Source organism: Chiloscyllium plagiosum, chromosome 30 (genome assembly GCF_004010195.1).
Source record: "Chiloscyllium plagiosum isolate BGI_BamShark_2017 chromosome 30, ASM401019v2, whole genome shotgun sequence".
NCBI classification, from domain to species: domain Eukaryota; kingdom Metazoa; phylum Chordata; class Chondrichthyes; order Orectolobiformes; family Hemiscylliidae; genus Chiloscyllium; species Chiloscyllium plagiosum.
In genome coordinates, this window is record NC_057739.1 from 34,995,087 (window position 1) to 35,011,642 (window position 16,556).

The window sequence follows — 16,556 nt, forward strand, 5'->3', positions numbered from 1 at the left end:
GGAGAAAGTGAGGACTGCAGATGCTGGAGATCAGAGCTAAAAATGTGTTGCTGGAAAAGCGCAGCAGGTCAGGCAGCATCCAAGGAGCAGGAGAATCGACGTTTCGGGCATGAGCCCTTCCTGAAGAAGGGCTCATGCCCGAAACGTCGATTCTCCTGCTCCTTGGATGCTGCCTGACCTGCTGCGCTTTTCCAGCAACACATTTTTAGCTCTGATCTCCAGCATCTGCAGTCCTCACTTTCCCCTATTAATCCAGAAACTCAGCTCACGCTCTGGGGACCTGGCTTCAAATTTCACCATGGCAAATGGTGGAATTTAAATTCAATAAAAGAATCTGGAATTAAGATCCTAATGATGACCATAAAACCACGGCCAATTATTGGGGGGAAAGCCCCATCTGGTTCCTCATGTCCTTTAGGAAAGGAAATCTGTTATTCTTATCTGGTCTGGCCTACATGTGACTCCAGACCTACAGCAATGTGGTTGAGTCTTAAGTGCCCTCTGAGCAATCAATGCTGCCCTAGCCAGAGACACCCACATCCCAAGAGTAAATAAAATAAACCGGATATCTTACATGTGTAGTTACTGTGAAAGTTCCTTCGAACATTCCATTAATACTAAAGAATACGGGGGAGGAATTAATAACCATCACCACCACCGAAGAAGTAGTACAGAGGAACCTCAGTTATCTGAAGGATACGGGCAGGGAGTATTTCGTTTGGCTAATCAAATTCCGGATAATTGAATGCTGGATAACATAGTTTAGCCGAGCATCAGAACCTTGTGATCTTGCCGGATAATCCGATATTCCGATAATTGAATGCCAGATAATCAAGTTTCCTCTGCATTTAGATAAACTAAGGCAGATAAATCCATTGGCCTGGATAGTTTTCATCCTAGGATCCTAACAGAGGTAGCTACACAGATAGTGGATGCATTGGTTGTAATTTTCCAAAAATACTTGGATTCTGGAGAAGAGCCAGAAGACTGGAAACCTGCTAATATGACCCCCCTGTTCAAAGGGCAAAAAAGCTGGAAAATATAGGCGATTTAGCTTCATATTTATTATTGAAAAGAACTGGAATTGATTATTAAGGAAGTAATAGCGGAACATTTGGAAAATCATAATCATATCCGTGACTAATTTATTAGAGATTTTCAAGCAAGTCTCAACCAGAGTGGATAGAGCTAAGCCAGTAAATGTGTTGGATTTGGACTTCCAGAAAGTGTTTGAAAAGGTACCTCATGACAAATTAAGTCATAAGACAGAAGCCCATGGTGTTGGAGATAGCATATTGGCATGGATAGAAAATTGGCTCATGGACCAAAAACAATGAATAGGGATACAGGGTTCTTTATTAGGTTGGCAACCTGTGACCAGTGGGATTCCACGGGATCAGTGCTGGGACCACAACTATTCACCATATCCATTAATGCCTTGGAGGAAGAAAGCGACTGTCCTGTAGCCAAATTTGCAGACAACACAAAAAAAGGTGGAAAAGTAGGTTGAGAGAGGGACACAAAATGTTTACAGAAATAAAATGGGCTAATAGGTTCAGTAAGTGGGCAAAAAATGGCAAATGGAGTATAATGTGGGAAAATGTGACATTGTTCATTTTGGAAGGGAGAACAATAGAATACAATATTATTTAAATTGAGAAAAGCTGCAGAAAACTGCAACACAGAGGGACTTGAGGATACCTGTGCACAAAGCACAGAAAGCTAGCCCACAGGTACAGTACATAATCAGGAAGGCTAATGGAAGATTGGCCATTATTTCAGGGGGGGGGGGGGGTTGAATATGAGTAGGGAAGTCTTACTGCAGTTATATAAGGTGCTGGTGAGGCCACATCTGGAGAACTGTGAGCAGCTTTTTGGAGGCACTCCAGAGGAAATTCACTAGGGACTGTTAACAACTTTCTGGGTAATAAATACTGACCAAGCCAATGACACCCACATCTCATGAATGGATGAAAGAAATTGTAGCCTCCATTATTTGGGATGGAAGCTGTAATATGTTTTAATCAGCCCTGCATTCCATTCCTTCTTAAGGACCTTTAAAATATTTCTTTGTAAATGTGAGGAGTGTTAGAAATTCTGAGAACTTCAGTAATGTGTGCTTTGTTGGAAAAATGAGAGATCTATGTATTTCAGAGACAAAGCTAGATGCATATGAAAAGAATGTAGTGGTAATGTTATTCGGTTAGGAATCCAGAAGCCTGGGGTAATGTGATTCCACACCCACGGCAACTCATAACTTCACTCCCTAATGGCCCGGTGATGCCATTTAGCTCAAGTGCAATTAGGAACAGACAATAAATGCTGACCTTGAGGGGCCTGCTTGTGATGCAGTGGTAATGTCCCTACCCCTGATCTAGGAGGTCTGGGTTGAAGTCCTACCTGCTCCAGAGATGTGCAATAGCATGTCCGAACAGGTTGATTTAGAAAAATAGGTTCAATAAATATTTTAAAACAAATATTTACATGATGTCCTTGCCAGCCACGCCCAAGTCAACAGAAAAGAATGTAATAGATCAAAGGCAGGGACAGAGAGATCTCCTGGACTAAGGCTGGGGTCAGCAAATAAGACATGAATTTAAAAATTAAGACAAATTGTTTCTTTTTCAAAAAGAAAACGGTAGTATCGAAGGTACATTTCAAAATTCAGACCCAAATTTAATCAGATTCCAATGTTCTTCTTAATTTTCAATTTATCATGAATTATTAAATTATTTCGTATACTCTGTGCATGCATTGTAAAAAGTACAGTTACAAGTTCTGGAGTTCCTCCAGTTAATAGGAATAAATCTGGGTACTTGTCTCACTGGAAATATGAAACTGAGTACTTTTTTACATGCATCAGAATGAATCTATTTACAACAGTTCATTATTATGTGGCTCTTGCTAAATTCAGTGCCCAGATAATTGTGCAGCGAAGTTCATTCTGCACTTGCAAGGGATTTTTAAGAAAAAGAAGAAAATCTGATATACAAACAAGAGGGCAATCAGGTCATCAGGGTAGTGTTTGTGCTGGGACCATCCATCAGTACTGATGGGGAACGTACAACAAAGCTAATTCCAAACAAAAAGATCTGCTCCCAATGTGTTTTGATTTTAAAAGTTGCCAATGAGATTATATCTACATTGTGTGTTTTCTGTTTCAGATTTCACAGCGTTTGTACTGTATCTTTGGCTTTAAATCCTAATGAACACAGACCAAAATGGTGGCTCAGGTTATTGTGGAACAAATCTCCGCACAAAAATATTCTGTACTCCAGATCATAAATTGGTTTGGGGTTCATTAACATTTAGCAGAGGTTAGTGCCTTTATTTACCCTGCAAATAATGTTCCATTTAATATTTAAAATGCAGCTTTTTAAGAAGTCTGGATGTTCCCATTTATTTCAATGAAGGCTTGATCTTTTTAATTAATTAATGAGTAGAATTATCCTTTAAATATATCTCTGCAGAAAATAACCTGAGGAAGGAGATTAAATATCCTTTGTTTTCACCTTTCCAAATGTTAATCTATTGATTTGTTTATCAAGTTACATCCACTTAATACCTTATTATTCATGGATCCACGCAATATGAGCTGCAGTAAATGTCAGGAATGCTTAAGCTGCCCTAACAGTCACACATTACTGTGAATATGAGCCTGACGTTTTCTATCTCTTTCTCCCCTCCTGCTGTTCTTTGTGGATAAACCTGACTTGTATTGGAGTAAAGTGAGCAACGTTGAACCAGCTGCCGATTCATTGCTTCCAGTTTTCAGTTGACTTCAATGACCTGCTTTTTTTTTAAACCAATTGCCAAAAGTGAAAATGAGCTGACAGTGGGACTCCTGATAGTGATGGTCAAAGATGGTCCCTGTGGTGGATACTAGCGCTGAGCCCAGTCACTACCTTGGCTCCTGTCTGTCTGTAATGGGTAGCTAGGCTCGAAAGGCAGTAGTTCACTAAGGGTTTTTGTGATTTTTCCATGGGATGTGTGCTTCTGTGGCTGCTTCCCAATGCCCTTTGGAAGACGATGGTGAGCTGCATTTTTGAACCATTGCTGCCCAAGTGTTGCCCAAGATCCACGATGCTGTTGAAAGGAAGTTCCAGGATGTTGACCCAGCGACAGTGAAAGAATGGCAATACATTTCCAAGTCCCAGTGTTGCTGGCTTGGAGAGAACCTATAGGTAGTACTGCTCCCATGCAACTACTAGGAAAGCTCGAGAATCTTGTAGAATAAGACACAAAGTATTTGCAATTACACAATCAGCTTCTGGGCTTTGACATGGCATTGGGCAATTTCATTTCTGTACTTGAACTTTACATGAATGTACTGTCCACCCTGTCATCCTTTATGGGATTCTCAAACACTGATGAAAAATATACCATTATACTTCATGACTTACTAAAACATATGTCATTGTACTTCATGACTTACTAAAAAGCACAATTGTCCCTGAAGTCAAATGAATATCTCCAATTTGTACATTCAAGATGAATGTTCTTCATCGGACATCTCAGCGGATACAGAAAGGTCCATTTCTGATGAAATATTTTATATTTTTCAGGTCCTCAAGCAGCAAGACTATCATCTTGCTCGGACAATCCACTGGCTCTGCAAAAAAAGCTAAGCACGGCATCACTTAGACCCTTCTTGATTTCTCTGCCTTCTCTTCTACACTTCCCATCATTGACCTGAGATTTAGACCCTAAATCCCTGCACCTCTCTCCCTCTTCTGTGTTCGCATGCCTACCTTTTGGGTTAAACATTTCAGACATCTGATCTAACATCTCTTCGCGTGAATCTGTGTTAGATTTTATTGATAACTGTCTTGTGACACCCCATGGGATGTTTGTGTTGTCCGTGGTTTATAAATGAAAGCTATTGTTATTATTCTTCAGAATGTGTTGCTCCCTTCATTAAATCGGCCAGTGTAATGACTCTTAAATGTGGACAGAGAAGTGTGTATCTGAAGGAGCTGGGCTGGTTCAAGTAGGAACTCCATGAGTTCACACTAAGGCGACAACAACTTCAGAAAGGAGACAGTTCAGTGACCAGAAAGGACATGGATGGTGCTGGATTAATGCCTTTGGTATTTATTCCTATAAAGAGCTTTAGTTGTAACCTTCATAAAAAATGCAGTCATAATTTTAATGTTGTTGACCCACTTGCCATAATTATGATTTTTCTCATTCTAATCAATTTTTAAAAACACGGATTAATAATAATAATAATAAATATTCTAGATCTAGTCTCCCTATTAGAGTAGTTTACATGTTTAATTTAAAATATTTCATGAACCTATCTATGAAGTCAACCAAGGCTGTCTTGGAAACTGCTCTCAGCCTGCCTGCTATCAATAACTCACTGTGTTAGGTTTGTAAAACATAGGAATAGTCAGTCTGCCTACCTGAGGAAAATTGCTGCTCATTATGCGAGTACCAGAGCTCGTGCAAAACATTCATATTGTCAGCAAGGGCTTGAGGCAGGACAGAATCTGAGAACGATGGATTAATTTGTCAATGAGCGTGTCTCCAGGGACAACGTACAGCAATGTCCTGCATCCCCTCCCTTCATTACTCATAGTGTAAGCCCTGACCTTCTCATGTCGTATATCAATGCTGATCATTCAACAAGCCAGAACAATAGTCTCTGTGGAGACAATCCAGTGCAGCGACGAGAGCAAGGCTGGGGAGGAGTTTCTTTCTTCACTTACAGACAAGCAAAATGACTGAACACAAGGAATGAGCAAGAATGGTAAACTTGTTTACTGTTGGCAGGTTGAGGGGGGTATGGTATTGTTGGCTTTGGGGTTTGGTAGGAAAGGGTGTCCAGCGACGTTTTCTCATATATAATGTCAGAGGTCTTCATGACTAGACGGGCTGTGATGTTGAGATTCCCTGTGGCAGTGACTGCTCAGAATCAGATCATTAGGTGGGATATTGTGCAGAAGATAAACATTCCTCTGGGAGAGTGAGACTCGGCATGTTAAATGTGTGCACACATCTTACCAGCTGAATACAAAGTGACTGGAAGTAATAGGAAGTCATGAGATATATACCCAGAGGAGGAGTACCGCATGGTAGGAAACCTGCTGAACGTTGCAATTTGCCAATAAAACTGCTCACTTGGAGGGATTTCAAAAGGAAATGAATCCATTAACAGTTATAGCAAGTAAATCTCCCATTCTCATTCACTTAACTGAGACATCTGTTATCAGGTTTATATTTGAGTGGATGTACCACTATTTTTAACAGTTCCAAGTCTGTTAGGCCTCAATACTTTCAAGAGCACTCTAGACTATTAAAAACTTGTAATTCTGAACTAGTAATCAATGCAATTATCACAGGTCATTGCTAGTAACTCAAGTTATAAACTTACCTTTGTTGACTCCTTGTCCTTGCATTAAGATGGGTCCTCCTTGTGAGCAAACAGTGAACCATGATACAGGTACAATGGGACAGACAGCTGTTAGATTGAAGACTCTATCGGTAGATTATTTAACTATGACATCCGAAAAATGCTTTTTTTTTCAGACTTGCAAAGATGAACCAACAAGAGAAAAGCATTTCCATTATGGTAATATTGTCCCACTCATAGCAGTCTTTCTTGTCGCAAGTTACTATATTACCATAAGATATTTATAGTAAAGAATCCCAATAAAATAATTTGGAGTGAATGGGATACTTCTTTTTAATCCTTCAGTTATTTTCAGATCAATATTTTGCAAAGTGTAAGTGTCTCAGGAAGTGAACCTTACACGAATCAGCACAAGCTACAGATCACCAGTGCTGTCAGCCATTAGTACTGTCCATGTTGTCAATTTAATTGATGACAAGTCTTATAGCACACACGTCATTACATGATCATGTTATTAACACTAGATGATACCAAAATGATCCGCCACCATGGTGTAGCAGAGATCAGAAGGCTTTGGCCTTTAGACTACAATGTTAATGGTTTGCAGAGTATACAAGGGCTATTTGAGCATTACACACTGAACTTAATCTTGGATGTATAACTTACTGGCACAAAGCTAGCAAAGAGTTCAGGGCACTGAACTACCTGCCATTTTGTGAGGTTGCTTCACTTGCAGAATTGTAACTCAGCCACATATATTGCTCTGGCCTTCTAACAGGAAGCACAGAGTTCCACATCCCAGCTGCCAGGGACGGGGAAGGTGGTGTTTGAAGAGGCCGATGGGTAGGATGTTCAGATCTTTGCTCGGTCCTTCCCCGCCTGTGTTTAGTCTCCACCTGGCCCTGCCTGACATGCCCAAGATGGTTGGCATTTTTGCTGATGCTTCTTCCCAGCTTCCATACTCTTGGGCAAGGGACTCCCACAAGTTGGTGAGGGTGTTACATTTTTTTTAAAGGAGACTTTGAGGACATCCTGTGCCTCCTCGTAACTGCTGGCTGTGATGAAGCTCAGAGTATAGTTTATCTTACACGCCTTGTGTCAGGCATGTGGAATGTGGCCTGCATAATGCAGGTGACTAACTGTAGCTAGTGCCTTAAAGCTGGGCAAGCTCCACTAAGAGAGGGCTTCTGGCTAGGAGAGAATCGGGCTTGACTGTGATAGCGTCCATGATGGAATTGTCTGATGACTCTCCCTATCTGACTTCCATATAATGACCAAGACTGACAGTATGTGTAGGACTGATCACCACCTCAGGAAGGAGGGGAGAAATGGTCAGAAAATAAACTGTGACAAGTGGTTATGATCTACACAGGGAACCAACTCTACAGGAAGGGATCTCAACTAGCGCTTTACATTCAATAAATGGGCACAGGTATCACCAGGAGTTTGGTCATAACTAATAACTACTGCTATGGGGTTTCAAATTCTAATAGTAACTAATTACAATTGTAAACTCACCCTTCTTAACTTCTCGCTGAGGAGTTGGTATAGGGCCTTCAACAGGAACACAAGCACAATGAGAGGTTGTTTCAGATTACAGAATCCACATTACAAACTAATTTGTTTCAATCATTAGAGCTACAGATAAATACATTGTATTCTTAAATAATGAGTAATGTTAAAAGGGAGAGAATACTGATATCAACAGAGAGAGGAATGTAACTAGTCTTGAAGGAAGATGTGTAGTCTGATGGTTTTGTTTTAAAACCAATTCATGTTGGTACTAGAGACAACTGTAACCCATACTCCCAGTCTGCTAGTGATTGCCATTCTAGCTGTTGGTCTAAGCTAAAACTTCTGTTACTTTTAAACTAAGTTTTAAAGACTTACTGCTCTTGACTCCTTTATCAAGATGTAGATTAGTTTCTCCTTTTACGAAAGCAGAAAAACAACAGATTAATGAGCAGAACGACCTGAGAAAAAAATTGATTAAAGAACCTAACTGAGAGTTTCTGGTTTCATTGGAAGAATTGTACTATTCAGTACGACTCAATGTTTAACTATTCACTACAGAAATTACACCACGCACATCAAACACGACAGTAAGTGGATCAGTTGTGGGTTGGTGCACACATTGGTGACACTATTCTTAGAAAACTGATCAGAGTATCACCAGTAATTGACTCAAGTGGCAGGAAAATCAATGGCCTTTACTCATGTTTCTATCCCTAGTCTAAAGCAGGAATAAGTAAAAGAAGCATCTCAAAGTGTTTCCCTGGATCACTTACATCCATTGGTTCTGGGCATCCTCCAGTTCCCTTATCACTGTTCTCTTTTCCCTCAATGTTTATCCTTTCTGAACTATTTACCCATTTCGCTTTGCAAAGTGATGTTGTGAATTGTCTTTCTACCACTGTTTCCATGTCCACTAACCAACAAGATAGTCTTGACCTGCCCTTTTTGATCTTTTGCTGTTCAATTTAAATTTCTGCTTGTGTCATCAACTCACCAATCAATGCGAGTTTATTTCATCAAAACCACTCATCATTTGGAGTCATGACTTGGAGGAGCCAGTGTTGGACTGGGGTGAACAAAGTTAAAAACTCACACAACACCAGCTTATAATCCAACAGGTTTGTTTGGAAGCACTATCTTTCGGAGCGATGCTCCTTCATCAGTACTCCACAACCAGTTGATGAAGGAGCAGTGCTCTGAAAGCTAGTGCTTCCAATAAACCTGTTGAACTATAACCTGGCGTTGTGTGATTTTTACCTTTGTACATCATTTGCACCTATCAGATTTCCTCTTCACCCGCACCTTCACTTGTTCTATTCTGAAGAACTCTGCTTCCCTATTCTCCTTCATAAACTGAAACTCCTCAGCCCTGGCACCATCTTAGTCACTTCTGTCTGCATTTTCTCCATAACATAACTTTGTACAAAGCATGACGCACTATTTCATTGACTGCCTTAACAATGAATTTCATTGGTTTAACATTGTCCCCTTAATTTCTAACTCAATTCCCCTATGTTGTAAAACTTAATGTGATGTATTATTAAAGAGCTATCGATTTATTCCCTCACTTTTAAGAGCTGGAAAAATCCAAATCAGTCTATCTAGGGCCTTTTTTAAAATATCCACTGTCATTACCTTGAGCTTATTTTTCCTTTTAAAATGTGCCATCTCACAGTTCTTTGGAATAAGTTTCATCTGACAGCTGTCTGCCCAAACTATTTATTAATCCAAATATTTCTGAAGTCACTTTGTGCTCTTCATAATTGACCACACTTCTCTAATTAATATTTCATTTGAAAATTCATATTATGTTTGCTATAGAGAAAGAGAGTAACAATGGCACCAACACTGACTAAGTCTTAATTCAAATGTGGATAACACACATTAACCACTATTACCAGTCTTCCATTGTTTAGCACAATCTGCCTTTTCTGAACTATCGTACTAGAAAATACAGCACACGTTAAAGGAATGCTCAGTCCCAGTTCTAAGTGAAAGGAACTGTACTCCACCATTAGAACTTTCTTTCCTCTGGCTTTGTGAATCAATCTGCATTAAGGAAAATTACTTAAGTCTTTATTTTTAAAAAAATCAATGCTATTGATGGGCTCTTTCCCTAATGTCACCAAGACTGTCACTTTACATTCAAGATTACAATTGCTTCACTATTCCATTCACAGTTGCATCACAGTGACATGGAGCTTTGCGAACGATTTGTAAATTTATTGGAGAACAAAGTGGTCAAGCATTTCAGTAACTTCTTAAAATAATAAGATCTGTAACAGAATGGTAACATGCTTTATTAACAGAAAAGGGCTGCTAGATATCTTTCTCAGGCAAACCGACAAGAGATGTGAGTTGGACAGCTGAGCTGGATTCCAACTGATGACTTTTCCATCTCTTAATGTGGTGCTTTTCATGATTCTCATTAGAATAATGGAAGCTGACTTTCGTTGCTAACTCTGGGTCTGATAAGTAATCTGCCTTAGAATGTGATCCTTTCCAATACCACAGCTAATTCCTACATACACCTGATTTTGATTCACGGGTACTTAATGTTTTCCAATGGGATGTAATATGTCCAAGCCACGTTCATTTATGTTTTAAAAATAGTACTTGCAATCCATCTTGCTTAATCATCTCACTGCTATTATTTTCTTGATTATTTTTTGTTAGTAACTTCTATACTGGTAATGCACATCATACTGTGGGACTTAGTACCCTATGAGTTGATTTAACACCAATTATTAGGAGTAGGTACAGTATCTGTAAATCTTTTTTGTTTTCAGATCTGACTCCTCTTGATTTATTTCATACCTGACATTTCTGGTTTCTCTTGAGTCTGGAAGCACTCACTTCTTTTGCTACAAATTCCACTGCAAAGCTGAAACCAGATTTTTGATTTGAGATTTTAAAATGCTTTCAATGCCGTAGTTTGAACGAAATGTTGGAAATGTTTGTGAACAGCCAATATGTTACCATCAGTTTCAAATGAACTCTATTACACAGTTCTATAACAAGAGAGTAGGTTTAAGTGGGCACCTCATTCAAAGATAAAACAATGAACAGAGGATGCTGGGACAAAAACAGAAACTGCTGGAGAAACTCAGCAGGTCAGGCAGTATTTGTGGAGAGAAAGCAGACTTAAAGTTTCAAGTCCACAAGAGTCACTGCACTCAAAACGTTAACACCACTTTCAAAGAGTTGGCATGGCAAAATGGGTTGGTTAGCTTCCTGCACTGTCGTATAATTGTGACAAGAGATGATCTGACAGTTTTGTTGGTTACTCGTAGATTCTTGTTGTATTTGAAGCCCCTTCTGGTGTCAGTGGTCTTTATTGTGAGGGATTGTAGATCTGGAACAAGCTGCTACAATTGTACAGGGCTTTGGTGATACCAGATGGGAATACTGTGTGTAGTTTCAGTCTCCATACTTGAATTGGAAGCAATACAGCGAAAGATCTTTAGCTGGTTCCTGGGATGAGTAAGATGAGATAGGGAGTATATTGGCACTGTTTTGACTGTAGTTGAGAAGAATAAGGGATGATCTCATTGAAACCCAGAGGATTCTGAAGGGGCTTAAAAAGGTTTTTTCCCGAAAGCATATTTCCTTTTAAACTGATAGCAACAGATTGGTGGTTCACAAAGTAATGACGCCAGGATATTTCCTGTACCTCAGGCACAGGAGTTCAAGAAGGTAATCACCAATATATTCTCCAGGGAAAGCTATAAATGCTTGCCTAGCCAGCAATGCCCAAGATCTGTGAGTGAATATTTTTTTAAAAAGGGAGAGGCCGGGGAATATAAAATACAGGAGCATAATCTTGAGATAAAGACTTGATCATTTATGATGGAGATAGGCAGCAGATTCTTCAATGAAAAGGTTGTGAATCTTCAGAATTTTCTCCTGAAGGATAAAGATGCTCCATCATTGAGAAGATTTAAGGCTATAACAGGAAAACGTTTGGCCTGTGAGGATATTGGGAGAGGTAGGGTTGAGGCTGAAGGCCAGCCATGATCATATTGAGGGGGTGGGAGTCCATTCCAACTCCTATTTCTTTGGTTCTGATATTCTAAAACTTCACTTAGTACAGTCCCTGGAGGCAATGGCACCTTCTGTTCAATTTATAACAGTTTTATGCTTTAACCATGGATACAATCAGTTCTAAACTGTTGTGCACAGTGAGACCTCCACCTGAAGGCTCATTGCCTAAATACAGATACTCATTGTGATCATTCATATGAACCCAACAGTCACTTGCTTAAATGGTGAGCCAGGTAATCCAGTGTTGAAATTCGCACATGCTTGATGTCTTAAATATGTGAAGATTGAGTTAAGAAGTGAGCTAGGGTCTCTCTTGTTTTAGCAAACTCATGATGAGCTCCTCCTCCACCCAGAAACTCTGAGCTGAGCATGTTCCTTGATCTTAATATCTGAGGTATCCCCCGAATATATTAAATCCTTACAACTGGGAGAATTTGCTCCATTGTTGAGTATCGTTGTGTAAAAAAGGCCCGAATGATCTTTGCCGCGGTGAGATCTTTCTCTGCTTCTGTGGATGCTATCCTTGAAGTGATGGTTGACTCTATCTTCAGATATTGTCACCAATGTCATATTTTATTTAAAAATAAATTGGAAGTCACAGTACAGACATTATTTCATTGGTTTTACCTACGCATTTTTGTGACCATTCAAACAGCAGCCCATTCTTGTTCTAGATCTCATTCTTGTTTTTATTCTCTAACTGAGCTACTCTCTGGTGGGAAGCTCGGAGATGGTGACAGTACCTGACACTTTCTGTGGCTTCTGGGAGGCAGCTGCCAAGGATGGAATCAGTGCCCGTGATTTCTGGACAACTGTGCATGTACAAAAACAAAGGAAACATTTAGCTGCACAGAATCACCTAGGTTATACAGCCTGTGGTCAGTTTGAAAGCATTAGACATTGCTTCCACCGAGAGTGTGTGCACATGTGTATGTATGTGTGTCTATATCTGCCTGTGTTTGTATGTGTCCAAGTGTGTATGTCTGTGTACGTGCATGTGTGTGTCTGTCTGTATCTGTATGTGTGTGTGATTCTGTGTATGCGTGTGTCTGTATCTGCATATGTCTGTCTGTGTGTGTGTATCTGTATTTGTCTGTGTGTGTGTGTGGATCTGTATGTGTGTACCTGTATCTATCTGTGTGTGTTTCTGCATATGTTTGTGTATAGCTGTATTTGTCTCTGTATGTGCGTGTATCTGTACATATCTGTGTGTGTGTATGTGTGTGTCTGTATCTGTGTGTGTATGTATCTGTCTCTGTGCATATGTCTATCTATTGGTCCAGACTCTGCAATGTATTCCTTAACCCAACATAATTCGTGGAACTCTCCCCCATCCTGATTCAAGCATTCTTTCTTGACTTTCCATTCTAGTCGTATTCCTTTACATCCTGTTCCCACCATTGCATGCAAGAAGCATTGAAAGTTTACAGTACAAAGCATGGCCATTTGTAAAGGGTCTCAGACTGCTTTTTCTAAATCCCTGTAAGTTACTGCACTTAAAGGGTACATGCAAAAATGTTCTAAATGTGATATAATGAGTTCCAAATCTCCACTGCCCTCTGGATGAAAAATAATCTCCTCAGCCACCTTCTAATACTTTTACTAATTATATTAAATCTAAGCACCTACAAGCTCTCTGATGCGTCTGTTAAGGGACCTAAGCGATTCGAACCATCCACTTCTTTTAGAGTGATCGATTCTACCTTTGGCATCTGCTTTTGTTTCCTTGATGCACAATGGGGAGAGTGTCACTCTTTAAGATCCTATATTGAAAGCAGTAAAGACTTTGTGTACTGTTCTGAGGTTGCTGGCTTAGGACGGACCCCAACAACAGCAAGTGGCAGGTTCTCAGCAAATCACAGATTTAGAATCAGCGGATTGGTCCAAGAAAATATGAGCATCTTGGATCGTTGCAACTAATGAACGTCTTGCCAATCGGGGAGTATTAGTGATAAATCCTCAAAACCTTTCCTTCTGCCCCCCTGCTATGTAAGCTCACCTCATGCAAACCTAAAACTGTGTGTGTTACAAATGTAAAAATTCAATGTAGGCAACAAGGATTTTAAAAGAGGAGAACAGTCAGGAGATTATTGAATGGTAGAACAGGATTGAGGAGTTGAATGGCCTACTCCTGTCCCTAATTAATACCTATGGTCATCTGTACTTCCCAAACTCAACTTGGCCTTTGCAGAATTTCCTGTTTTTAACTTCTGGAGGTTAATAAAGAAATCCCATTCCTGATGGGTTGAGGAGGAAGTGTCTGAAGCTTGCACATTGAGGAAGGTGAATCCTTTTATTATTCACCCTGGGAAAAAATGCACTGCTTTTCTAACTTCAAAACAATTTCCGTCCATTCCACCCCCACCACCCCCACACCATGTTCAACCATCAAATGGGCTGTGTCTCCATGAGGCCACTGTCTATGTGATCCTATGGGCTGTGAGGGTTGGTAAAGTAGAGATTATCAAAAGAGCCTGCGCTGATCCCATCCTCTTCATTACCCAAGCTGGACAATTCCCTGCCTGAGGGTCTCCAGGTAGTGTTCAGGGATGGAGCTGGGAGTCTTTAACTTACTCCCACTAAGTGGCCTAAGGTTATTTGAGCATTCCCCACTAAGATCAACACCCAATAAGCAGTGGGAAGGTTCCGTGTTTCTTCAGATCACACCTTGGCAGCGGTGAGAATGGATGTCTGATACAATGACAAAACAAAACACAAGGAACTCCCTCTCTTACCCAGGCTCTGTTATAAGCTCATTGTCCTCATGTCTCTGCTCCATTACCTGTGACAAATCCTTTACCCTCGTTGATTCTTGTACCCTGGGATGCTATCAGTAAGTTCTCATGACCCTTGAAGACCTCTTCAAAACTTGCCTTCTTCGGCTGTTCCTTCATGTGCCCTCCCCACGCTATGCCCCTGTTTCCTGATTGGCATCCCATTTCTTGCAGTAAAATACCTTGGGATGTTTCACCAAATGGTGGTCACTCCAGTGGTTCACCAATGCCCTTTAGGGAAGGAAACCCGCCGTCCTTTACCTGTCTGGGTCTACATGGGGCTCCAGATACACAGCTGTGTGGTTGACTCTTTACTGCCCCCTGTCTTTAGCAAGCCACTTCAGTTCAAGGGCAGGCAGGGACAGGCAACAAATACTGGTCTTGTCAGCATCATGTGACATCTACATTGTGTAACTCAGGAATCAAATCTGGATGCAGTTGTTGATGTTGAATGGAGTCATGGGGTCGAGGCTGAGTTTTGCTTCCAGTGTGACTGGAACTGAATCTATGGCAGAACCCAGACCCCTCCTGGCAAATCACAGGGAACAGCAGTAAGCAAAAATAGATTAAAATACATTAAAAAAAAAGAAAATCAAGAATCTTCTGGAACCCTAATATACAGACGTGTCATTTTAAACGATACTTGTCCCTCCACCAAGCCCCCTTTTTTTAAACATCAATTTAGGCTAAAAACTGTGGAAAAACTTTTCCAGAAGTGCGGCAAACAAAAAAACAACATGCAGACCAGAAAAGGCAGAGTCTAAAAAAATACATTGAAAATGACCTTTGGTGGGAAAACAAAGAGATGTAAATGGGAATGAGAAAGAGGTAAGTGGGGTTTGGGGGGAAGATGGCCTGATTATACTTACTGCCATAAGCAGAGCTGGCAGCCACACCTGAAAGGGAAACAGAGGATGGTGTTAGAGGAGCACAGACAGTGATCGAGCTGCTCTTCACACAGACTTTGTAATTTCCTCCACTTTCCAACGCCTGCCCTCTCACCCAGTGTGGCCTGGGCATTGCGTGTTCCTACAGACTGAGAAAAACATGGCCACCCCTCACTGGCTTCACAACGTTACATTTCACACAGCAGAGTCCAGTCTTATGGCTGTTATTAATAGATGCAGACTCTTGGACTTGCTAAAAACTGTTGATGCCTTTTGATATGACTTCGGGGAGGACAGTGACACAGATTCTCTTTGTGTTTGCCTTCCCAGAGCAGAGAAGGCCATTTCTGGAGCATGCCTCACACTCAGTCCCTGCCTGTTTTATAGGTACTGTTGTCCTGGCAAAGATGGTGTGGCGGGCAACTCCTATAACAGGCAGAGTAAATGAAGGGCCTGACTTCTCTCTTAGCCCCCTCCATTCTGAATTACGTTCTATTCTAACTCTGGCATTCCCTCTGTAAATCTCTGCTCTCATCTACTCTGCTTTTCTCCATTCAGCTGCTCCTTAAAATCTCTCTCTTGGAATAAACTTTGGAACATTTGCCCTAATTTCTTCCTCTATGTCTCTGTTACTTTGTAGTGAGATGTTTGATTCGGTTAAAGGTGCTATATTGTTGAGTGATGGATTCCCAACGACAGTTTCAGTAACTATTGTTGCCAACAACAACAAGCAATTTTCAATTTTAGCAAATTTTTAAAGGATGGTCCCTGTGGAGGGAGGAGTGATGGGGACAAGGCAGAAGTGAGGGCAATGAGGCAGGAATGAAGGGACCAAGTAGGAGTCAGGGGGAAGAGCTGGGAGTGAGAGGAGGAGGCAGGACTGGGAGGGATAAGGCAGGAGTAAGGTGGACAAAGTAGCAGTGGGGGGGCCAAGGTGAAGGTGAGTGGGAATGAGGCAGGAGTGGGGTAGGGGTGAGG

At 40.8% G+C, this 16,556-nt stretch overlaps 1 protein-coding gene across 8 annotated transcripts in view; it reads right to left on the reverse strand.

The window, feature by feature from the left end:
• LOC122564903 (netrin-G2-like) overlaps nt 1–16,556 on the reverse strand; it is a 109,189-nt gene that overhangs the window by 15,520 nt on the left and 77,113 nt on the right. For 2 of the 8 annotated variants that reach the window (XM_043720346.1, XM_043720344.1), the window contains exons 5-9: nt 15,561–15,587; nt 12,661–12,729; nt 8,249–8,287; nt 7,877–7,912; nt 6,380–6,418 (exon numbers count right to left, since the gene is read on the reverse strand). In XM_043720346.1, the coding sequence (XP_043576281.1) occupies nt 6,380–6,418; nt 7,877–7,912; nt 8,249–8,287; nt 12,661–12,729; nt 15,561–15,587 (210 nt within the window). Of the gene's footprint in view, nt 1–5,408; nt 5,496–6,379; nt 6,419–7,876; nt 7,913–8,248; nt 8,288–12,660; nt 12,730–15,560; nt 15,588–16,556 lie in introns of all 8 variants that reach the window. The other 6 variants (XM_043720341.1, XM_043720343.1, XM_043720342.1 and 3 more) reach the window with 6 other exon arrangements.